The 25,882-nt window shown below is 44.9% G+C and overlaps 2 protein-coding genes across 2 annotated transcripts in view; both read left to right on the forward strand.

Moving 5' to 3' along the window:
- CCDC82 (coiled-coil domain containing 82) overlaps window positions 1–25,882 on the forward strand; it is a 426,644-nt gene that overhangs the window by 151,933 nt on the left and 248,829 nt on the right. The window lies entirely within an intron of this gene.
- Window positions 1–25,882, forward strand: part of MAML2 (mastermind like transcriptional coactivator 2) — a 220,219-nt gene that overhangs the window by 128,170 nt on the left and 66,167 nt on the right. Inside the window, exon 2 of the mRNA XM_049823520.1 lies at window positions 19,431–20,888. Coding sequence (XP_049679477.1) covers window positions 19,431–20,888 — 1,458 coding nt within the window. The remainder of the gene's footprint in view (window positions 1–19,430; window positions 20,889–25,882) is intronic.

Below are 25,882 nucleotides of genomic sequence, written 5' to 3' on the forward strand. Positions count from 1 at the left end.
ACCTTAAAACTCAGCCTTAGGTCTTCCAGGGGAGTTTAGACAGCTGCTCAGCTTTGACACTTAATCCCCATTGATTTTGAGTAGGATTTAGGGGCCTAAATCCATCTGAGTCTCTGGTCCTAGGTCAGCAACATTATCCATCCCACATCGCAGCCCCTTAGCAAGACCCACCCATGTGGTCTCAAAAAACTTAACGACAGAAGTGGACAGCGTATGTGGCCACTTTTTGCTGTGCTCATGTCACCTGCTTCCTAATTAAATTGCAGTTGTGCTGATTGGTGGGGATGTGCTTACACCTGAAACCATAAAAAGCTGCTAGGGGAAGAGACTGAGAGAGGAAAAAGATGGAGCAATACGGAAACCTAGGCACTGTAGGACTGCCAGTTTGTAGATTGCCCAATTTTACCAGGTTCTCAGGAGAATTAAGTCTCTATGCACATTCTTGTCCCTTTTGCTCTCTCCAACGCTACAGCGAGGAGAACTGAGGGAAACTTTGAGTAGGAAGGCAGATTTTCCAGTCCCCTTTGTAGGAATGACCCACTTAACAGATGATACAATCAGGGTATTTACTCTTTTTTTTGCCGCTTCCAGTAAGGGATGTTCAAAAGCAAAATGCCCATTCATTGAGATGCCCAGTGTCCAAATCAGACGGCACAAAGAAGCCAATCTTGTCTTCAGCAAGCCTATTTGTTCAGGTGCAAAGCTAGTGCCTGCAGTCGCTACCAACCTAAATACAGATGCAGGGGCCTAAAAAAATGAAATTTAAAAAAAAAAGAGAGAAAGAAAGAAGGCCATTTCAGACAAACCATAGTGAGCCCAAGCAAGTTTCAAGTAAATTAATTGTGGAACAACACAGTGTACGATTTTGGCCTCCTAAAATGGAACATATTCCTTATAAAATGGGCATGCTGTGCAGCTCTCTGACATTTCCAAGTGAAACAATAGGACCACTAGAATGGAAAGTCTGCAGGAACAGCAGACAAGGAAAGGAAGTTTAGGTTGAACAAGGGGTTTGTTCATTTTTACAGCCCCTAGAGGAAGAGCAGTGCTGTACAGAAGCTGTTAATGATGGGCTGGATTGGATGACCAAAACCAGTGCCAAGATCTAAATGTGGTTTTACTCCAAACTCCTCCCCAGCTGTCCAGATACCCTGCAGAATTTCCAGCTGGTGTGAACCCCACAGGCTTCTTGGACCAGCAAAAAAAAACGGGTGGGGGGCAATCCTGTCCGTGGTTTGCACGCCACCTTCTCGCTTGATAAATGCAATTCACTTGCGTGAAATAGCAAATCATTAAGCTTTGTCTGACAAACTTGCAAGTTGACCTAAACTCTTGGGTTGTAGGAAGGAGCTGTGCTGTGCTGAGGGCTTGCTCAGGTAACTATGGCAACTCTGCTTCTCCATTAGGCTTTGAACGAACTGTTCTTAAGTGAAAACAGCTTCAGCCTACCATCGCTGTTTAATAAATAATCCGCCAGCAGAGGAGAATTCAGGTTCAGAGAAGCTGTGCTTCCTTTCAACTAAGAGCTGGAAAATGCAAAAGTAAAATTCAGCAAAGCCACTTGCAGAATTTCCATGACATGACTTTGTTCCTCCGGCATGTAAACAAATCCCTCACGCACACCCCCAGGGCTTGGGGAGGGTGGGGGGCTCAGGGACCCGCTCCTTCCAGCAGGTAAATGCAGAATTGGAGCTCGCAAACTGCTTTTGCTCGTAATCTCCCTGTTGTACTTCAAGTCATTTCTAAGCTGTATGTCATCGTTTTAGATCTACATGAGCAAAATGAGATGTTTCTTTGTATTAGGCAGTGAGGGAAAGAAAAGGAGAGAAACCTTTTGAAATTTGTCATTCAGGACCGGCAGGGTGAGATTCAACCTGAGTAGTTCTGCGATATGTCAAAGTGCATCGGGGTCAGAAAATAACACAGTTCCTGAGTGGGAATGATGTTTACAGGCTTTTCTTTTACAAGTTTGGATTCTGCCAGGGACATTACATGAGAACTTACAATTTGTTCTTTATAACTATGAGCCGTTTTGAATAGTAGCCAGGCAGTCTGGGCCAGGTTCTTCTTTTAGGCTCTGATGCAGCGAGGACCGGCCTCGGGGCCCGATACGAGTTTTCTGTAGCCTTCAGTCCGAGTTGGTTTAATTGGGCATCTCACAGGCATAAAGGTGGGCATCTTGGTGGCCTTGTTTCTCCTGCCTCTCTCTGCGGTAGGGTGAAGAAGGGATGGCTCCAGCAGCGCCGCTTTGCCCTGCTGCTCGAGCTTGTCCACACATTTTGAAGCTTGAGGCATCTCTGTTCCTGCACACGTCTTGTACATGACTACATGACCTCAACTTCACAAGGCAGGGTGGGCAGCATGATATATTCAGAAGTGTTGTCAGATACATCGAAGAAAACTTCTGGGGCCAGCTAAGCATCTTCCACAGGGAGGGAATAGGTCTTACAGATACCTAGCAAGATCTGAAGTACCGTTCAGATCTAAGCATTTCAAAACCTGCCTCAGCCCAGTCTCCTGACCAGTGAGGAGAGCTCTCACCCCACCTGTGACCTCCTTTCTCTCTATCCGTGGGCATCCACTCTGCAAGGCAAGCGAAGGCGCTGAGGGCCACAGTGTGCCCTTTCTTCCCTCCCTGCCCTCTCACTGTGGGAATCCCATCCAAGTTTGCCTGCCAATATCCACGGGTCTCTGCCAGCATAAACAGTGGCAGAGGGCCACAGGGGCTGCAGTTCCACTTATGAGGAGAGGAACAATAAGAGATCAGTTTGGTCCAGAAAACATATGGAAGTAGCCAGAATGGAGGCGTGACCAAAGCACAGAGAAGACCTACAGAAATGGTACCTGTATCGCCCCTCCGAAACGCTACAGAACCATAGTAGGGTCACCTCTGCCTTCCCCAGCTCCGCAGCCTGGGTGGAGGACAGCGGTTTGGACCCTCTGAACGCGGTCCCACAGGGATGCAGGGTCCCGCTCCATCAAGGAGAGCCATCTGCCTCAGCTTTGCCCGTTGCGTGTCAAGACACTGAAGCCATTAGGAGCGCCAGGCAGGAATGGGACCTGATCACCACCCCAGGGCAAGCCAGGGGCAATGCCAGGATGAGTGGGATGGCTGAGGAAATGTAAGAAAATGTGTTCCCTACTCAAAACCCCAGGTCTTCCACCCTGTCACATCTCTGTTTTCTCAGGATCTGCTGGATCCTGAGCTGAAGATTAAGGCTCGCAGGCTCATAGACACTATCTGGTTATTGTCTATGAGACTGGGACGTGAAGTCATTAAAAATAACTCCTCTTGCCACTACCCAAATAACTCGGCAGGGTTGAGTGACTGTAACCCGATTTGGCCTTTTGTCATTCTGAGTGCTGCTATTACAGTTTTGCAATTTGTGGAGAGCAAATTCCCCTCCAAACAACGGCCAAACCAGAGCCAGGGCCTGGTGCACATCTCTGGGAGAGCGGGGTGCGGTGGCCGTGGCCGGGTCCCCTCCGAGCTGAGGCACCCCTGAAACCACTGTGTGTGGGGGGGCAGCTCTGTCCCTGGGGTTGGCTGAGCACCTTCCACCGGGAGACTCGCCTGGAATGAAGAAGTGAAGGTTTATCACCGCAATCATTTGGTCAAAGTGTACCTTTGTAGGTGAGATAAAGTTTCCACTCCTGACTGAAAAAAGGAGGGGGAGGAAAGGGAGGGAGGTTCACAGACTAAGAATCCTAATGCTTAGATGTCTTAATTAAAGGTAAACTTTACTTTGGGGTGGCTGTGGTTAGAGCAGCAGGCAGAGACCTGACAGCACAGGCTAAACAGAGAGAAAAAAGGCTCTTTCTTTTTTTTTTTTTTTTTTTTTTTTTTTTTCCCCAAGCATTCACTTTGGCCTCAGTCTGAAATGGCTTTGAAACTGCAGACACCTTCATGTAAATGTTCTTAATAAAGAAAAAAAAAGTCAGCTGCGGGACATTTGTAATCCTTCTGATTTAGATGTTTTAATAACGTGCGAGTTTATCTTGGAAGATGGTGGCTGACCTGGAATTAAAAGTATGGCTCTGCCAATGTAAGACTAAGAGCCCAGACAGAAGACTTAAATATAATAGTATAATATGTGTCTGTATATGTATATATACACACACACACATATATAGACATATATATGCATGTGCTATATAAACACATCTCTAAATAATCATAAACTGCCTTTAAAAATTATTTCAGCCAAAATTAAGGTGTAGACAACATCTGATTGGCTCAGACACTACAGAGTGGTGCCCCATGATATATTCATTTCCTATTCTGGTGTGGTTAATTGGGTATTTCGATTTAATTACCACAGTCAATAGCACTTTCAGCTGAGTATCTTAAGTGTTCATTTAATTTACTGTAGATTTAATAAGGCAGCGGTTGTATGTTAAAGCTGTTAACCATCTGGATGGGCTGCAAAGCCCATCTCTTCACTTGGGTAGCTGGGGCCTGATCCAAGACACACTGATGTCTACAACAGTCTTTCTGTTGACTTCAGGAGCTCGAGACCTGGGCTCCTCAGGGAGCAGGGAGGTAGGCAAATGCCTTTGGCTGTGGGCTTCCTGGCTGGGGTGTGTGAGGGAGGGGGTTTTAAGGTGCCATTTCTTTTCTGTAAGCAATTCCATAAAGCAGTAATGGCAGGAGGAGCAACCCAGCACTCGGGGCTTGGTAATTGTGAACTATGAGACTGATCCATTTGGGTTAGGGTTTTAAGTGAAATTTCAAGCGGCTTCTCACAGCCTGGGTAAGGCGGCCACAAGCTGGGTCACACCTAGGAAAAAATTAAAATAAACACAGCAATTTGACAAGCCTCATGCAACTGAGTGATCAGTTTTACTGCTCTCACTGGGTCTGGCAGAGCTGTTCATCCTCCCTTCACCGCCTATGAGTTACTAGACACATGCAGGGCTGCAGATTTTCAGATCGCTAACGTACTGGGGAGTAAAAAGAGGCAACCAGCAGATACCAGCATTGCCTCTCTTGATTTCAGGGGCTCTCTTAAAGAGTATCATGATTTATTTAGGCAAATGATGATATAGCATAGGGCTTTGATTGTAGGGTCTGGACTTTATGGCCTGGGGACCTGCCCATCCTATCTTCCTGCACAGTCCTACTTGCTAAGCAGGCTTTGATAAAATGTTTAAATACCACAGTATTGAATGTTTTAGAGATATGCTAGTGCCTAAAGATGCTGGCAGGTAATTGAAGGGATTTTCAGCAACACCTGGGTCAGGAGCGGCCAAACATGACGTGTACCAGTATCCTCACCACACAGACCACATGCCTTGGACGGATGAGAAGAACTGGGGAAAGAAGAGGGGGTTTTAGGCAGAAGATAAGTAGCCAGGTTCCACAGCTCTGCCATGGGACAAGCAGAGGGGGTGTGTTTTCGGGGATCCTAGAGTAGCCCATCAGCGCAAGCCGTGGTGACCCCATAGCTTGCCTCTTCCTCCAGTCAATGATTAGGTTTATCCAGCATCCCCAGTCCCATACTGCTGGTTATATGATGTTGCCCAGACCCAGGGCCACAGATGGCCAGCTGGCAAGCTGCACACAACATGGGAGCCACGGGTTCCAGGGGGCTGCGGGCTCCCATGCCCCTCAGGCTTGAAGCCAGGCTGTGTTTAAAAACGAACAAGCAGAAACGTCGGCAGGAACAGAACTCCAGCACATGAAATCAAGTGGAGGGAAATTCTTCTGCTGCAGAAAGTAGGCAAAAGGCAACTGGAGATGAATAGGCTGCCTGACAGTTGGCAGACACGCAGACTGTCTGCCATAGATGGTAATATAGGCACTGCAACTATTATGGCATCTAAAGTCAAAAACGCAATAAAAAGCTTTAACCTCTGCTATCCGGGAAAACAAACAGTGGCTTCAGATGCAGTCGGTGGAGAGAAGCCTTTGCGATGCTTGTGACAGGCAAATAGTCTAGAAAGCTCTGCTGAGCTGTGTTTGGGATTAAGGACTAGGAGCGCCTGCGTTTGTGCTTTATTTGTACTAGTTACACAGCCAATTTTAAAAATTATATTACTGCTGTTATTATAGTGATATTGCTATCACTACTGTTATTTTCTTAACACATCAAGGGAGCCTGGACAGCCGCTCTTTATTTCTTACGTGAATGCAAACGGCATTTAGATTTTTGTGGAGATCAGACACCAGACACATTCCTACATTCTTGTCCGATGTTCAATATTTTTCCATGAGTCAAGGAGAACAAGAATGGGCATATTGTGTAAATGCAAAACTCTGCCTTTTTAAACTGACACGATGAATTTCAGCCCTGCCTCTTTGTCTCTCTCCTCCGAGCAGGGTCTTTTCAGCCTGCCAGATTTTGTTACTTGCTATCCTTGAAAAGAGAGGGAGGGAAAAGTCAGCCCTTGTTAATTCATTGTCCCAGTTACCTAGCAGTGCTGTATCCTTAAGGACTGCTGGGGTTTTTTTGCTCTTCTGAGATAGTGAAGAGCTGTTGCTTTTCTGCCAGCTCCATTGTGTTCCCTTAGTAAAAGCCTGCAACACTAGAGGCACTTTAAAAAGAAGCAAGGAGTCTGTTGCAATAGACATCCAACAAAAGTTCCTGCTGCAATCCGTACTGCCAGTAAATGTTGGTTCATAATCCAGATTTCGGGCTCCAGGGCTGGTTCTTACTAAAACACTGATACAGGTCAGTGTAGCTGCATCTGTTTACAGCAACAGAAAATTTGGTTCACTGTTGCATCAGGCTTCAGTACAGATACATAGACAAGGACATGTATGCAGACAAATATCAGCATATATGGGATCCCTGGAATCTGAATTCCACTTGGGGAACGTGGCAAAACACTTTCCTATCTCTGTTTTTTAAAGTGCCTGTGAAAGGTGCCTGATTGATGACCCAAAGACTTAACGCATCCATGCCCACCCGAGCAACAACTGCCCTGGACGCTGCTCAAATTTGGTCCATGTCCCAAGCAACACTTCCCGGCCTGCCTTTCCAAAGGCTTCTGCTAAGTACAGACCACCATAGACAGAAGTCTATGTGCAAACAAAGTAAGACTTTTTTTCTAGACAAAGGTCTGTTTGAATTTTTGCAGATATTTTAATAGGCTATAAAATGTGTATTCCCACACCATAAATGAGAATAAATATGTATCTACCAAAGCAAGTCTAGTCTAAGTAATATGCAAGCAAAGTTTCACCGAAGTGCTTTGATAACCCTGAGTTTTCGGTCAGTCTTTCTGAGAGTGGAAATTTGGTGAGTGACCTCTGGGCATATTTGACCCAGAGCTTCCTAGCTAAGGCTTGTGAAAGAAAGGGAAGCATACAAAGGGCGAAAGGAACTAATTAGCACCAAGAATGATGCGGTCATTTGTCCACTAGGAACTGGCCTGATACCTGCAGAGCTTCATGTATAGCAGTTTGCTCTGCAGCCCTTCAACTGTACTGATTTCTAGTAACCATCAACTGGTGCTGTAAAGGTGAGAGGTTTCACATTAGTTATCAAAATGGAAAATTATTTTTTATTCAGTCTAGTATTGTTGAAAGTATATTGGGATCCATATTTTGACACCTAAATAGATGTCTGCTTTTCAGAGGTGCTGAATGTGCATTGGTGTCTTTTGGAATTTAGCTGGAAAGCAGGGCGTGTTATTAATGTGTTTGACAGTGTCTAAATGCATGAAGAGTATTTTTCAGAAAAATATATAGAGATCAAGTCCTTGTCATGGAACCTTATAATCAAGGAGAGAGAAACAAAGTCCAGCAAAGTCCATTTAAAGACTTGGATATCTCAATGGGCTTTAGATCAGGCTTAAGAAAAAGCATCATTTAGTTACTTGAATTCATCTGATGCAGAATCAGTTTGCTTGGTCAACCCTTTGATTGTTTATGTCATTTAAAAGCTACTGATCTGATGCTTTCCCTGAAGGAATCTGCATAGAAACAGAGATTGACATTTCTCAAGTGCATTGTCATTTATGGCTTTCATCTCTTCCTCCTCCCTCATCGTATATATCGTTGACTTGGAGACAAGTCAAATTTATACATTTCCTCCATTCACCCTACATTCAAAGTTTTCCATTTATATACCAGATCTGTCTTAGAAGTGAAGGACAAAAGGATGAGAGGCAAGGAACACAAGTTGCTAACTAGACATAAGGAAAAAAAAGGGGAGCTGGATTTGCGCCCGGAGAGGTTGTGGAGTCTTCATCCTTGCATGTGTTCAACACTTGCCTGGACAATGTCCTGAGGAATCTGATGTAACTTTGAAGGTAGCTCTGCTTTCAGCAGGGCCTGGACCACTTGATGTCTAGAGGTCCCTTCGCAGCTATGTCATTTTATGATCCTAAAGGTCTTCTAAGGAACTCTACACTAAGACCCTTGCCACAATACTTTTATTTTCTTTCTGTGAATAACATGGTAAATGGAAAAGTAGTAAGTGAACTTTCTTTCTACTGTGTTAGTGGTCTGCATAAATGGAATTTAAGAGACCCAGCTATGGAGCTATATGACTGCAGAGGTTTTCCACTGCATGGCTCTTGGTGGGGACTTACTCGAGGTGCATGGACTCCCTTATCCAAGTCAGCAGAGCAGCCGAACAGTTCTGCTTCTGGCCACACCTGGTGCATCGTCAATGTATATAGACTACAAAAGTGAGGCAGCACTGATGCAACATAGCTCGGTTGTAGTTGAGGGATCCTTAGAGTCCTTGGCTGACCCATTTTCACTGTGTAGCCAAAGGAATGCTGTTTCTTGTGATCGTTGTGGTACCTGCGTCCAGTCCTGCAGGAGTGTGTCCCCTTGTCACAGTGTGTTGTGTCAGGAAGGAGATGCTATACCACTTAATCATTGCCAAACAGGGAATTTTTCTCATTTTGAATCTTCAAAGCCAGCGATTACAATTGTCTCTAGAAACAGACTCAAGGCTGCTGTGGAGGAAAACAAGACTTTGAGAATGGCTGTTATCTTTGAGAGGCCTAGAACTGGCCATTTTTCAGTGCTGTTCCTATTTGTATGAATTCCCTCAACAAGTGATAGGTGCAGATAGGAAATATGGCATATAGGAAGCATCAATTGTAATGAATCCACTTCTGTCCCATTCACTGAAAACTACCATAGTGGCCAAAAATACCTGAAAGTTTTGTGGTGACCCTTCGTGGTTTACCACCACAGGAGATGTAAAGCGTATCTGGTGGGGATGGGCTCCTGTCCAGAGCTACCAGGAGCATGTTCATCAGCTGCTTAACGTCCCACTGTGCCTCGTGGGACTCGGTGATGAGTCTAGGACCAACGAACCCCTCGAAGAAGGCTGTAGTTGGGATAATGTCATTCAGTACAAAGGCTCCTAGGAGACTGGGTGGCTGCAGAGACGTGACCGTCCTCAGCGGGGGATTGCACTGACAGTCTTAGTCACTGGCGTTGCTGCCCCAAGCCACAAACCACGGTGTGTGCTCAGCAGCTGGGCTTCGCCCCGGAGGGGGAGGACAAAGGAGCTGAACGGCTGCGGTGTGCGAACTGCGTCCCCTCATCGCTGGGGAGGTTTGCAAGTCCGGCCTTGGCGCTGTGTCCACGAGCCTCTCCTCACTCTGTCAGGGCTGCTGAGGGACGGCACCGCCATGGAGCCTGTCTCCCACAGACAGGCCAAGGCACGGCTCTCGCGGTTTCTTACCCTCTTCTATCCCTTCCCTGCACCCCATCGGGTCTTCACATACTCTTCCTACCTCTTCAGTGACCAGTGTAACGCTGTTCAATGTTACATTTTAAAACACGTGATGATGGCGTCTGGTGCACAATCAATGGCTCTTGAGACACGTGAACCTTGCTGCAATGTCACCTCCTTTTGCCAAAGCACGTCTTTTTGCAAAAAACAAGCTTTTGCTAGATGCTCTGTACTATCAAATTTTATCTTTGCTAATCAGAGAGAAAAAGAAAGCCAGAAAACTTATCTTCACTTTCTTCAGAGATATCTCCATGCATTTGACTTGTCTACTTGTGCAAACATCTTTCACTCATCCTCCCCACTCCGCTTGTCATTTCTTACATTCCTTTTAAGCACAATCTCATAAGATTTTCACTACCTGAATTTTGGGGTTGTTTTTTTTAGCTTGTAGGTGCCTTTTTCTTACCCCAGGCTGCTCCTGGTCCCCTCTATCTGCACTGGACTTTTCCAGCTCCTGGAGCATTCCTTCCTGGCTGTTGGCTTGTTTCCAAACCTTTCCATTCACCCTTTCTGGCCATGTTCTTGGGTTTGGATTCTTTCAACCTTTTCATAAAATATCACCAAGATGGTACTCAAAGAAAGACCAAAGAATGAAAAATCACCTGAATGGCAACATGTGGTATTCCAAGACAACAAGGGATTCAGAACTCCTGTAACCTGCTAATGATCTCCCATTGTCTCAGACCAATTTTTACTATTCATTCTTGTTCTGTCATTCTGTCTGTGTGTTCAGGCTAAAACTGAAACTCAGGGGTACAATTAGTAGTAAACATTTAGATACCTGCCAAATGACTCCCATTTTTAGAGTTTTCTTCCAGACTTCTAAAGTGTTGGAAATACAGGAGTTGTGAAACATGGCCAGACGTGTTCTTTCTAAACCCTTGGAGCATCTCATCGCTAGCAATGAGAAATATATCAGGGGAAGATACACAATCACCTTGATAGGCCTGCAAAAACCACCAGTCCTCCCCCTTACCTCTTTCTCCCCTGCCCACTGACAACCGTAGCCAGTCCCCATGAGCCAGAGACTCGTTTGAACCTTGGTCTTTAGTATTTCACATCCCCTTCTAAATATTTTATCATCACCTTTTGTAAGTCAGGATCTTCCCATTTCCAAACAAGTGCTCAGTCCCTCTTTAGATCTTGCTGAGCTTTGGATCTGTCATGTAGTTCCTTAGACTCTATCCACATTGGAAGACAAAGTTTATCATTTCATTGGGATTGAATTTGCTGCTGTTCAAGTTTGCTAGATGCCTTCTTGATCTGCAGTTAATGTTAGAGTCTTATTATAGAAACTTTCATAATTTTCTGTTTTGTTTGTCCCTTCTATTGTCCGTTCTCTTCATAGGAGTATCTTCAAAGCTCTTAAATCATTGCTGTTACTTGTCTCCAAAACCCTCTAAATTTTTGCCTGTTCTGCTCATATAGATCAAACTATTGGTGGGGTGCACTTGGCCTGTCCTGACCCTGCATGTTTAAGCTGAAGGTTTTGGAAATGGCTATTAAGTGTACTGCTTTTACTTTATGTCCTTCTTAATGGGGTGAACGTGCATGATGGAGAGAGGCAGGAGAAAGATGCTAATACAGGTCAAACCCAGCCATCAAGCAAGTGCAGCAACCTTGTTAGAGACGTTCTCTTACCACAGGCCTGGATTTGATCCTAAATATCACTTCTCCATTGAAGTTTTTGGCAGAGTATCAGGATTCCTTCCTCCTAACAAGAAGCCATTTTTCCAGTTCCTCATTAAGAGTCTTAGTTGATGCAGTGATGGAAGGCAGTTCTGATTGAAGCAGGCCCTCCTTGTCGTGGCTGATAGAGTCTGATCCTGGAAGCATGACTGGGTAATATACTGAAGGGATCTTTTTTTTCCAATTGACAAGTGATGACTGTATCTCCTGTGAACTGTAACTTACTCTGCAGAAGACCTCAAGGCCAAACAGTTGGCGTGAGTGTCCTGTGCGACGCATTGATTTGCAGGAAGAGAGAAACAGCCTGAATATTTCCTTATTTTCCAAGGCTGGATGGACGGCTGCTGTCTTCCTCCATTGATTGAACTTTTGATACAGAGTGTGGCAGAGGAGATAGGTGCTTAGACAGGTAATAAAAGCCCATGTGTGGGCATGGATATGTGCTTTAATGAAGCTACACACCCTTCGCGCAGCCAGTTTGGAAGTGATGCTGGGCAGAAAACCAGGACCAGACTGCTCTCGGCGGGCTTTCCTTAGGTGAAATCTGCTATGCTATTGATCTCTAAAAGGCAAATCAAATAACATCAGCCACGTTTTTAAGGATTAGGAGCTTCCTGCGCAAGACAGTATGTGTTTTTAATACTTTAAGCTGACTTACGAAACTGGTAAACAATGTGGAGGGTGGTGTTGGATGACCTCTTTTACATGCCCGATCATCTTGTCAACATTTATAATGCATTTGATATTTCCTTCTCATCTGGATAGGACCAGCTAAGCAGTTGCATTTCCCAAAGCTCAGGTTGCATTATGCTTTGTTCCACATTTCATGGTAATAAACGTTGACATAACTTTCTGTAGATTTCGCATAAAGTGATTGTTAATTTATTCATGGTTGAAAAGGATCTTAAAAACAAAAAGAAAAAAAAGAACAAAAAAGACTTCTCCAGAAGACAAACACACAGCTTGCAGGATAAGAAATACAGATCTTTCATGCCTATTTGTTTTGCACACAGTAGTGACTGCTACATTCTGATTAGCAATCTTGACCTAGTTAAAGTGCTATTGTTTCTCTGTGTTCCTATTCTTCTAAAAGACTGTGGCTAGACATGATGTTTTATAATCCATCAGATGTAAAATCTGCATAAAAAATATAATTGTTGTGCTTCAGCAACTTGGACCAAAGCCCTGACGTTATATTTCTAGGCAGTACACTGTGCATAATATGGATGCATTTTTAGGTTGGTATGTTCAGTTGGCAAGGTATGCAATTTTTCCATAAGCCCAGGTAAATTGTGGGATTTCTAACATACTGATTACTATTCCAGCCTTGTTCCCAGCTAATGAGAATTAAGTGGATACTTGTCAGCCGAGGAACATCCTTATTTGTTACTATAAATTCAGTTTTAGTGGCACTTATTACAGTAAACAGGGAGAAAAACTTGTGTTGCCTCTCAATCAGCATTATTATTGTCAGCGGTGTTTATGCCTAAGGATCAACCAGAGCTAAGACACCGGTGCAAGAGGCCCTGTATAGACACCGAGCGTCTTCCCAAAGAGCTTATGATCAGGGATGGGAGGTGAGAAGGTTTGGGATGCATAGAGCAAAAACCTTACGGCAGCAAACACCTTACGGCAGCAAACCTTGCTCCTTGTGATCGGAGTGGTCTCAGGAGCTGGTTAGCCAAATGGGAGAGGAGTGAGGCAGGGTGGAGGTGTGCTGCCTCGAGCTGCCACGCTCACCAGCAGCGTTGGGCCGAAGGCTCATGCACGTCCTCCTCCTCACTGCTCGGAGAGAGAGGTTGGTCCCCTTTCTGTGGACACAGAGCAGGCGGGAGGAGGCGCCTGGAGCTGAGCCCGTGCAAACCGGGCTGGAGTGGGAAACAGCATCTGCTACTCTTGCGCAGCTCTTTGCAACCACGGTAGGACTGCCCTGACCCAACCAGGGTGCTGTGCGGTGCTGTGAGGACACACCAGCTCTCTGCGCTGCTCCCCATTGTGCGGCGTGCCCAGGGCCTCCGCTCTGTCACTCAGCCCTGCATGAAAAATTAATGTTGTTTCCAAGATCGGCATCATCCAGCAGATTGGACTTTCTGAACCTGGAGTGCTAAAATCTCTCTGAAGACAACTGTCACGCTTGCATTCTCATCCACGTCAGGTAGAAGTTGCAAATGAAGACAGAAGATTAAAAATAAATGTCCTCTTGCTGTGCAGAGAAAGTGCAGAGCAGAGAGCCTGGGGAGAGGTGCTCAGAAGAGGACCGTGCTATTGAGATCTTCTGCAGAGACGTCAGGGTGAACCAGGGTGAACCCTGGGTGTGGGGAAGAGTGGGAACAGCCAGAGCCACCAGATTTCAGGAGATATGTAGAAAAAGCGGTAATGGGAGTCCTTTCGCCTATGCCTAAAAAGTGCATCTGTTGTCAGGAATGGGCCGTGAGGATGCATGTGTGATCATGGCGTTAGGACCTGTGGTGGCCCCAGAGGTGGCAGCTCAGGGCAGTGGCCCCCCCTCATCCTTGTGCCAGCCCCGGGGTGCATCAGTGGCTCTGCAGCTGGCCACGGTGTGAGTCACCGCGGCCATCGTGTCTGGCCGAAGGGGTAAGAACACAAGGAGAGGGGCTCCCGGTCCTCCTGCACGTTGGGGAGATGCCTGCAGCAGGGAGGCTCTGCACTGGTGCACCCCAATCTCTGCCTGGAGAGACGGTCCCCAGCTCAGCTCCGCTCTGGACGCTGCAGGAGGTGGCATTGCAGCAGGCTGGCAGCAAACGCTGCCAACCACCGTTTAGAAAATGAGAGCTGCTGTCATTCAGGATCAGGCCCCAAGTCCCAGGGCTGGCTCGCTGGGTCCAGCCCTGGGATGCAAAGGTGCTTTCACAGCATAAATAAGAAGTAGCATTCAGCATGTTTTCCTCCTTTGGAATGAACTCTCTCTCTTTTTTTTCTTTTTTTTGGCCACTTTCATTGTTTGAATATTTTCTGTATTTTTCATGTAATTCCTTTAACCCTTCCCCTCTCCAGATACATGAAGGATTCTGTTTACAGTGCAGTCATAGATACAGTCAGCACATACTGTGAGACAGTCTAGGAATTCCAAAAGGGACCTTTTAAAGTGGATTTGTCTGCTGCTTCTATATTAAAAGCATAAAATCCAAAGCTGCTTTTTTAACATCAGAAATATTGCTCCACATGAATCACTAAGACTGCTGTGCTGCCTGCTTCACAAACAAAGTGTGGTAATCGCTTGGGGTTTAAGTTAGCAGCACGTTACGAGTTTCGTCCCTGTTGTTCCACCACACAGGCTAAAAAAGCTGCAGACCTTAGTAGGAAAATGTGAGAGATGGGAGAACAAAGATGGCAGGAGACGCTTCCTTTTACGTCTTCAGCTAACAAGGTTTAGTGGAGACTTAAAATTATCACACTGATATTTTCTCTGTAGTTTGCTTGCAGCATTTTGGTGGCTTGGTCCAGTCTTAAATGTCTAGCTATAAACATTTTGAGATGACAGTCAGATATGTTACTAACATATCTGTACCAGGCCAGGGATGGGTTGCACTGGGAAATGAATTTTTTTGGAGATCTGCAGGCACTATGGAGACACTTGGGCAAGTCAGAGCAACAGGCTGTTTTACTTGTCCTGAGAGCTGTGAAACTCAAGACTGCTGGATGGTTAGTTAACCTAGGGCTTGTGTCAAGCACTGTGCTCCTACACATTGTTAAATGAAATAAAAAGTAAAATCTAGAGGAAGTCAAACTGAAGAAGCTGCATGGAGTGCACAAAAAATAAGACTTTCAATGAAAGTGAAACCAGATAGTCCTTATAATTTCCTGCTGCCACAGACAAATTCTTTTCTTGGCCATATTGGACAGTCCCTTTGGAAAGGAATAAAAGGTGAATGCACATGGGTAATGTCAGAAATGGATCAAAGATGTGATAAAAATAATGTTAAACATGGATATTTTGGAGAAAACAATCCCTAAAATTTCTTATTGACAAATTGTGCTTTTGCACCAAGTAAGTTTTTGTTTCCATTTTCTGAAAAAAACTTTTGAGCCGGAAAAAAATAATCCATTTTCATGAAAGTCCTCTAGTTTTACATTTAGTAAAAAATTTCAACCAAAAGAAAGGTGAAGAAAAAGCCTTTTTTTTTTCTTTTTTTCTTTTTTTCTTTTTTTTCCAAAAGAGATATTATTTGATACCAGATTTTGATGAGCCCTAATTATTAAGCTCGGTGGAACTCCTGCTGATTTGGCCTGGTGTCAGGGAGAATTAGAGAAGAAGCTGCCTCTCTTAAATCCCTTTTACGACTCAGAATAAGTTTTCAACAGAAATTAATTGTCCCTCTGCACAGGACGTGGTCACACTGGGTCGTTTAGACCAAGTCATCTCTAGAGTTTTGCCCTCTGCTGTTAACGTCCCTGAGCAGCTTGGCCAGTAACAGCACTGCGCTATCTCACGAACGTGATCTCCGGAGGCTTAGCCTGTGCAGTTTTAACTTCAGAAAATCAATGCATCCAGCACTCCCTCGCTGTAAGTGCGTGAACTCGTGCTGACTCACCAGAGCCTGCTCAGCAAAAGGTCTTACAAAAACACGGGCTGCCAGGAACTGCATGTACTCTTTGGTGGTTCATACAGGGCTGCCCACCTACCTGTGGGATGGAGCTGTGCATGGAGGGCTTCCTCCTGTCCCGCTTACTGTCGTGTCACTCATTTCCCATCACGGAGCCTTTCAGTATTACGCACTTCAAGCAGTTTGAGATGTGTAATCGCGAGCCCGTTTGATCTGAGGAATGTTATAGGAACTTTTGCTTTACGTTTACTGACCCAAATCAATCCTGGCTTGCAAATTGGAAGAGATGGAGCTTGAAATCTGGCAAGCTCTTTTTTTTACCCCCTGGAGAGTCTGTGCTTTGCTTGGGGAAAAAGAGCTCGAGTACTGGCTTTCAATCAGTAGTTGGAAAAAGGGATTGCTAGAAAACTGCAAAGATTTGAGTAATCGAACCCTGCTCCGTTCCCTGCTGAAAAAACCCAGGCATAGTGCTGGGGCAGCAGTGCCCCGAGAAGGCAGCGTTCAGATGAAATAGCAAGACAGAGAGGCTGGTGGTGGACGCTGCTCGTCTCACCGAACAAACACAGACCGGTCCCCCACAAACCACCCCGACACATAACTGATAACAGCTCAGTGCGACGAGGGAGAGGGGGCTTCACCCCTGTGGGCTGCCGCAACCTTCCCCTGCCCTTGCCCTCCACGTCCCAAACTCGTGGGGTTTAGGAAAGCAGGACTTTTCAGCAGCCTCAGTGAAGTCCCCCGAGAGTCCCTTTGCAGCCTCGCTGGCTCTCATCACTGCTTTAAGGTGGGGACATCTATTGACCAAGGTGTTGTCAGCATTCAGAGAGCAATGTTTGCAAGGTTTGGGGGAGATGTGATAAGCCAGCACTTGTTACTTCTTCTTTAGAAATGCATGGTGCCTTTTTTTGGTGGGCGCTTTAGCGGAGCAGGTGTCATGAAGCCAGGAGTCCTCCAGCTCGTGTCGAGGGAGGGAGCGCTTGGTTAAGGGATGTGTCTGGAGGTCGTGGTGCTCTCCCTGGCTCTGCTGCTGACTTGTGCGTGTCACCAGGAAAACCACTTCACAGCTCACCCCTATATGCTAGCAGCTAGTTCAAATGCAGAAGAAAAGCAGCTGCTACGTACAGCGCGGTGCAACACCTGCGTTTTTAATTGTATCAGAAAGCCTGGTGCAGGTGCTCTGAAAATCTGAAGACATTTTAAACAGCTCCCTCTGATCAAAATGTCAAGCAAAAGCAAAATTAACTCAGAAGGGCATATTAACTACATAAAGCATATACATATGCAGAGCATATATTTTTCATTATCTGTTCAGCCTTTCTGTCAGCAGAACATCTGAAAGAAAGACGTGCTGCCAAGTCATGTATTCTGATAACATGGGGACTTCCCCATTTCCCAGGAAGATGAGTTTGGGGGCACAAGAATGATTTCTAATAAACACACTGACAGCAAAACTGATGGGAAAAGGAAGTGCAGCTTACTTTTTTTTTTTTTTTTTTTGCAAAGGAAAGTACAGTGACTCATGTGTTAGAAGGAACACACTAACCAAAGACAGTCTGTGCACTTTGCAAGTGACCACCCAAAACTCCCCGCCTGGGGACACCTAATGACAATTAGTTACTCTTGAGGGCGCAAGGTCTGTGGACTTGTACAACTAGGCACCAACATGTCTGTCATTATGAAGTGAAAACGTGAATCTGTGATTGAAAAGCTATGCTGGAAACTTAACTTGAGATATGAGATGAGATTTTCGGTGCCAGAGAGAGAAGTTACAAGCTTTATTTTTAAGGGCTAAACTTAGTGACCTGCTGATGCAATGGAAGGATAGATGGGTATGGAGGAAATATGTATTTGTCACTTGAGCTCTTCCCGAGCAGCTCACTGGTATTCACACCAGAATAAAAGTGTTCACACCTGGAGTTATCTGGGAAGAGGTCTTACCTATAGATAAGCCTGGAGTTGAGGGGAATGGGGGCCACAACAGAGTGTTGCGTGCCCACGGACTTCTGTACATGAGACAGCATGATACAAATAACGGGATTGGAAGATTTCATGAATCATCCTTCCTCACCTAACTGGAAAATCAGAGTTCTCAGTGTTCCCTCTGCTCATCACAGCCTCCCAAGGTATCACAGTTTGTACAGGCACCGTTTTCTCACCGGCACACGCAGGTATTTGTCAGATAAGATTGTCCTGTTGCCTCCGAGGCCGGAGCACTTCTGCTCAGGCACAGAAAGGCAGAAGATGAGCCATGTTTCCCTGCGGGGTTTCCTGACATTGCTCACAGCTGAAACAGCGACAGCGTGTGTGTCGACTGAGCGAGGACTGCACGAGTGTGTGTTCGCTGCTTGGTGTGCGCGCCTTTAATGTACGGCGATAAAGATATGACAGCTGCACTTGTTTAAAAGTGATCTGTTCTTTTATGAATCGTGTTCAGATTAACTCTACTTGAGGGTATCTGCACCTTAACTTGAGGGCATATGCACCAAGCCCAAACTTTTCAGCTTGTGGGACTACGTCTTTGTTTTGTGTGCGCGGGGTGGGAATTTGTGTGTACAACCATGGCAGATGAGTGTAGATCAGGTGGACAGAGCCGTGAATGTCTTTTCCTTCGGTGGGCCCACAGGGCTTGTGAGCAAATGAAAGTATCGCTGTAAGTATTCAAGGAAAATGAAATAGACTTACAGTTCTCAGAGCAATGTTGCGTGGACTGTGTGTTTTATAGCAGATGTTTCAGGACATAAACAATTAGGGCTTAATGTATTAATAGACATCTCTGGAAAATAATCCGGCAGTACATCATGGGCCAGGCCCTTGGCTGACATAACCTGACGTGGCTCCAGTGGCTTCATTTTCAGTTTTGAACAAGTTAACATCTAACATCTTTATCATACACATCTCTGGCCAGTATAAACCTATGTGAGATTGGGATGCCCGGATCTTGCGTGTGCCTTTAAAATGTCTCCTAGGACCTTTGGACTCTACAGCAGTCAAAAATGGTCTTTGGATCACATACCAAAATCATGAGAGTAAAATCCTGCAGCCTTGGATAGGCACAAGGGCAGATTTCATGACTGCATTAGTCTCTGCTATCTAAAAATACTTTCAGTCTGTCTGGTACAGTTAGATGGGAGCAAATCTGGGGCAGATACGCCCTAGGCTTTGCCAGCTACAGGTCTGGCCACCTCCCTCCACTCACACCCATGGGGGAAAGGAGATCTGTGATCAACAGAAGGCAGCAGTGCTTGAAAAATGCTGGTGACTACAAGGACAGGGGTGGTGGCAGGGAGATGCCTCACTTACAACATATTCTGCATAGTTTCATTGACTGAGAAAGCACAGAGTAGCTTTCTGTACTAAGCAATGCTTACTCGCCTGTTGCCTTTCAAGATCCTTCTAGCAAGTAGACTACAGATTGTTTCTTCAGTGTCATCTAATGATCTTTTTTTTTTTTTGTCTCTGCTTCTTTCAGCTCCAGGGCTCCTTGAAGAGAAAGTTGGTGGTAAATCTGTCGCCTGTCAACAACAAGAGGCCCAATGGTGTTTCAGAGAGCTCTTTCCTTGACATTAAGAGGATAAGAGTGGGTGATAATATCTCAGTGGGACAAGGTGGACAACATGTTAACAATTGCCAAAGCCAGTCAATGTCAGGAACTATGTCTGTGGGGCAAGGACCACAAAGAAAGGCCAGCAACCTAGCAAACAATACACATGCTAGTGGGAATGGCATGTTTAACATGACTTTGAAAGAGGTAAAGAAAGAACCAGGAGAAACGATGTCCTGCAGCAAACACTTAGATGGCCAGATGTCCCATGAGAACATGTTCCCTAACAGATATGGGGAAGACTCGTGGGAACAAATGATGGATCTGGAGCTTCAGGAACTATTTAATGAACTGACTAACATATCGGTGCCGCCAATGAGTGATCTTGAGCTAGAGAATATGATAAATGCCACGATAAAACAAGACGAGCCATTCAACATTGACCTTGGGCAGCAGAGCCAGAGGGGACCTGTGAGATCTCTGCAGATGGATAAGATGGTGATAAAAAGTGAATATGCACCAGGCATGAATCAAGCTCCTGTGGGCTCCCCACAGATGAGGCCTTCTTCTACAGGTCCAGCCTTCACTATGGCCACCACTGCCATGTCCACTTCTTCACCCATTCCTTCGGTGCCTCAGAGTCAAACACAGGTATCACAGGTTTCTTCTGCATCCAGTCGGCCATTACCTAACTGGCAGGAGGTGTCTCATGCACAGCAGCTCAAACAGATCGCAGCCAACCGGCAGCAGCATGCCTTGATTCAGCAGCAACAGCAGCAGCAGAACCAGACAGCCAACTGGTCCAATCTGTCTCCATCAGGACCTTCCCCTGGACCCTTCGTGCAAGAGAAAATCCCCAGCCCTTCTTTTCGCCAGCAGCAGTTCAGCCCACAAAGCTCAGCAATGCTTGGGGTACCAGTGAATGGAAACCAGTCGAAAGGGATGAACAACTACGTTTATAAACCAACCACTCCCCAGAGCAATCCCATGGACATAATCATGCAACAGAAGCCTCAGGACCTCAACAGAAACTTTATCAGCAGCACTCAGCCACCACTAGAGCAGCATCATGGCAACACAAAGCCTTTGTTTCACTTTAACTCAGAGCAAACAAACCAGCAGATGCCTTCAGTTTTGGGCTCCCAAAACAAGCCTGCCCTTCTGCACTACACGCAGCAGGCACAGGGTTCAGCCCCCGTGCAACAGCCACAGCCACAGCAGCAACAACAGCCGCAGCCGCAACCTGCTCAACCTCTCCCAAACCATTCTCTTCAAAGGCCACCTAATGTACCCCTAGCAATGCAGCAAAAAATGATGCTTCAGAAAATGCAGCAAGGCCAGCAAATCTCAGGTTTGCAGTATCCAGTCTCTCAGCAGCATAGACAGGTAAGGCAAATTCCTCCTTATTTGTTACAGAATCATTCTGGTCTGATTAGTAAAAAGGCTTTTCCATTCTGGCATCATTCCTCCGGGAGATGTGTACTGGTGGCAGATAATGACCATCTCAGCACATACTTCCACAGAGCTGGTGATGGCACATTTAGTGCCTATTCAGGTATGTCGTGGATGCACATTTATAAGAATTTCAAGAAAAAAATGTTTGTAACACTTTTTTTTAACCCAGTAGAGTGAATATGTCACTGCTATACATTATGTAGATACTTGTCAGAAAGTTGAAATAGTAGGGCAGATGCAAGCTTATTTTGGACCCCTATCTAAGTTTTCTAGCTTACAAAATTTTAGGCCCTTTTGAATGGCAAAATTTTAATGAATTCCTATGTTATCTCAGATAATGTATTTTACAACGTTAACTTTTATGCCATCATTTTCCTCGGGGAGGCAGGATTAGGAAATTCTGGTTTTAGATATCTTTTGACTGACATGACAAAAATACTGTTTGCACATTTGTTACCTGTTTGGCAAAGAAAATCTAAGACTTATCTGTGAGCTTTATAAACACCCAGCACACTTCTGGGAATATTCTGTGGATAAAATACCTGCTTAGATATGAAGGTGAAGGTTGCCACAGATATATCTACAATTATAAACCACATGGCCAGCTTCCACTGTGTTATCATGAAACAGTGCTTTGACAAAATCAGTTGTTATTGCTCAGTTATGCTATGTCAAGTCACTGTACACCAGGATCCCAAGTTTCAGACCTGCCAATTGAAGTTTGACTATGTAACCTCACTGTACCCTAGAAACTGGAAACCAGGAGCAAAACAAGTAAAACATATTTCACCTTGGGACATCTAAGCCACTCTGAGTAGTTTTGGTGGGACTTGGGCTCAACACATTGGAAGGTATGGAATGGCAATATAGGTGTGAAGATCATTTGTGGATGTGAAAAAAAGCTAAGAGAAACTACTGAAAAGTGAAAGCCTAAGTCTTCCATAAAGTCCCAGAGAAGCAGCATTGTGAATGAATCATTCAGAACTGGAGTTTCTTCGCCAAACTGTTCGGGTGAACAGTCTGATGTTTTGAAAAAAAGTAAATATAGTTGTATGCCTGGACACCTTCCTCCTTTTAACTCTTTTAAATTCCCTGACCAACTAACCATGACTTTCTCCAACAGAAAATCCCTTAGCAAGAGGTATTAGGTGAAACCTATGGGCAGCTTTGGGTGGGGAGACGTTGCTTCGTTGGAAGATGCTGGAGAACGAGTGTTGGCACAGGTTTGCTCTTTTATGGGAGGTCTCTGCTGGCTGTTCCTCTCCTTGTCGGGCCACTGTGTGCTCTCTTCTTAGGCGCATTTCCCTGTTCTCCTAATAGACTGGCAGGCAGATGAATTTTAACAGTTCCTTCATCCAGCCATGACGAAGCTTCCAGCAATCTGTCAGCACAGGGGAGACAGGCAGGACTTTTGTAAACGCTACTATTTTTCTGAAAAAACATATGCAAGGTCACATTCTGGAAAGGAATGAAAACACGGAGAGCAACTCTGCTTGAGGCAATGTTAGCTCCTTGCTCGGTGTCCTTTTGGGCTGCTGCTCAGGGAGGCAAGCCAATGAGATGGTACTTGGCAACTTGGCTGTAGTAGTACTTGCAAGATTTATCATGAGTGTGGTGGGATCTCTCACCTGTGCAGCCACAAGATCTTTTGGCTTAGGAAACTTGCCCTAAATGAACTTTGCTGAGTGCCAAACTCCAAGATATTACACCAAGGAAGGAGTTTTGCCTATCATCACAGACTTCTGCAAGTAGCTTTCCAAAGTTTCTTGTCATCTGACCACTCTCCATAGTTATGTCTGCAGGACATGGCTACCTGACCCACAGCACAGCTGAGAAGCTTAGAAGCTTTGTAGACACAGATTACAGGGCTTTTGCAGCAAGAATGCTGTTTTTTCTATGCTCTAGAGAGATAACTGTTTTTTTTTTAGAGATCTTAGCAGTTGTTCCAAAGTTCTGCTGAAGTTCAGAAAATCAGGTAGGTCTCTCTCAGTAGAGTATTCTGTAGCTGCTGGAACAATACTTAGACATACAATTGGTCCATAAATTGCAGTTTTGGAAAGGTTCAAACATAACTGTTCACCTGGCAGTATTTATGAGTTTTGCGGACTCCTTTAGTGTCTGCCTGCGCAGCTGCAAGAGCCCACCAACCCCTTGGTCAGGGCCTGCTTGCCCCATAAGTCCAGTCTGAATATTAAATTAGAGTGGGAGGAGACACCGCTAGTATTATCTTCCAATAAAGACAACAAAGCAACCTCGTGGGTCAACTCTTGCTGATTTTAGCAATGGGGACATCACTTCATTTAGGTTGTGCAGTCTTCTTTCCTGGAGGATCATCCCCCACCTCTGAGGATTCCTACACATCATAAACAGTAATGCATGATTAATTACCAGCATTGACTAATTAAATTCACAATTAATATTTATTTTACTCATGCCCTATTTCTTCATGAGAAATCAAGGTTTGATTCTGTTTGGTAACGTTCAACTCCTCCTCAGATGTGGACTGTAAGGACCATCTCAGAACTGGCTGGAATGCTTTGTAGCTGGAAATGTGAGTGCACATTCATAAAGGGCTGCTGTGACATTGCCATCAGATAACACTGACTGGAACACTATAAATTCACATTTTTAGCTGAACCAGCTCACCCCCTGGATTTTTACTCCCCAAGCTTTAAGATCCCCAAAACCCATTTGAACTTAGCTTTATCAGCCCAAGCTGGCTAACTGGAAATGTAAGGCTTATAATTTCTCTGCTTGTCACATTCACTTTCTGTCAAATCAGAGCAAACTTGTAGTGGGATTTGCTAATTAGATGTCTTTTGCCTCTAGGGAAAAGTCATAAAAATGATGGAAATCATCTCCGTTTCCCTGAAGGTTGATCTGAATGAAGGGTTTGTTTTCTTCTCTGTTTTATTCTCCATTGTTGTGGGAAAGATTCACCTCTCCATTGTCTATCAGGATGCAACATATGCACCATCAGGAAAAAAACTCTTAGAAGTTCAACAGTCTCTTTGTTTAGGGCATAATTAGAAGCTCCAAATTCTGCACAAGTTTAATCAGGTTTGCAATACTTATACAGAACCTGGGCTGATGTGGGGAAAATCTGTAACTGGGCCTGGGTAGAAGTTTGAAGTCTAACTTTCCCCTTGTAGAAAAGAAATGTAGTCCAGTCAGTGAAAGATGCTTCTGAAGTAAGACTTAAGGTTTTTGAACAAAAAACTTGATTTTTTTAACGTCTAAGAAATTCCACACATATTTTCAAAGTTTTTGATCAGCCATAAGACTTGTTCAATAAGATCCATTAGTCTTCTGTGAAGAAGTCAAAAAAACAATTAAAAGAAAGAAAAAGCCTGTATCTACTAAATAAAATACTATTCATCCCCTTCTGCTTTTGACCTAAAGCCAAATTAAACTCAAAGCTTTCAAGCTGACTTCTTCTCCAATTTTTTTTATTCAACTTCATTGACTCAAGGGAGGGGAGAAAAGAAGTCTGAGCTCATGAGAACAGGAACTCTAATGCAGCAAGGCCACTCTATCTGCTACATGTGGGCATGGGCCCTATTTAGCCTTGGCTTTGGGGGCAAGGGTAACAGAAGGGATCGTGAGAGCTTCAGCCCCCACTTTACATGAACAACCAGGCTCTGGAAGTGTCCGTGTTGTCTATGTAGTTACAACCCACGGCAGTGTTTCCTTGTGCAGAGCTCAGGGCCTTGTTAGTCCTTGATCCTTTATAATCGCTTTGAGGACGGGATCATCTTCTTCTTTCTTTCTTTTCTCTTTTTTTTTTTTTTCCCTAAGAACTCAGGAATGTGGTGTGATTAGTTGCAGTTTGGGGCTTTTTTTGCCCTTACTTGCCCAAACTGGGGCATGCCTTAGATAATTTCCCTCACCACGTCTTAACAGGCTCCTTTTACATCCACCCAGCCTCCCTTCCTGCTGAATATTGAGCAGTCCCTTCTCTGGTACCTGCTCCAAGCATGAGTGCCCCATACGTGTCTCTTGCCTCATGCTCTCCCACAGGAAGGCTTTGTGTTTTGGAGCCAATGGCCCTTCAGGTGTTCCATGACCCAGGGACACAGCGTGGCTGCATTTGGCCGGAGAAAGGCCACAGTGCGGCACTGCACCAAGGGATGTGCCACCAGCGACGAGCTTGTGCTCAGAGGAGCTCCAGGTGCTGAGGTGACCCCCCCTTGGAGGCCCCTTCTGTTACACCAGCCCTTCAAATGCCCAGAAAATCAGTGCTTAACTGATGTATGTGCATCGCTCTTAAATATCTCCAAGGGACAGAGATGGTATTTCAACTAACCTGGCAGCTCACAGAGATGCTGAGACAGATTCTCCTCTCACTTCCTCCAGTGTAAAACCAGGGTAATCTCATTTATTTTCAAGAGACCAAAATTGGACTTACAGCAGTATAGTAAGCAGCAGGATACAGCCTTCTACCTTTTTTTTTTTTAAAACATGGGCACCATATGGATTTAATAAGAAGTGTATGTTAAACTGTCAGATTGTTAGAGTGCTGTGTGAGGAAGAAGCACCAGGAGCAAAAGATCGAATGGTTTTTGTGAAAGTGCAGATATAAAAACTCTCTTGTTATCATTCACTGCTGAGCGATAACTTACACCTCTAATTTAGCCTCCGACATTTCTCAAAGAAAATGTGGCTTCTTAGGATGATTCATATCAAAACAATATTTTCCTAGACCTTTGTGTTTACCACTAAAGAAGAAAAGAAGAGCACATTTTGGTGAGGCAACCTCTCTGTTTTCAAGTGTGAAGGAATTATTTTGCAAATATTTGTGAAATGAAGAGAGAAAACCTAGAGTGGCTTGTGGTAATTGGTACAAACCAGGACTTAAATTTGACTTAGATCATAAATAACAACGATTCCAGGCTTTTGGAATCTGCAATAATAGAAACTGTTCC

Source organism: Accipiter gentilis, chromosome 19, assembly GCF_929443795.1.
Source record: "Accipiter gentilis chromosome 19, bAccGen1.1, whole genome shotgun sequence".
Lineage (NCBI taxonomy): Eukaryota > Metazoa > Chordata > Aves > Accipitriformes > Accipitridae > Astur > Astur gentilis.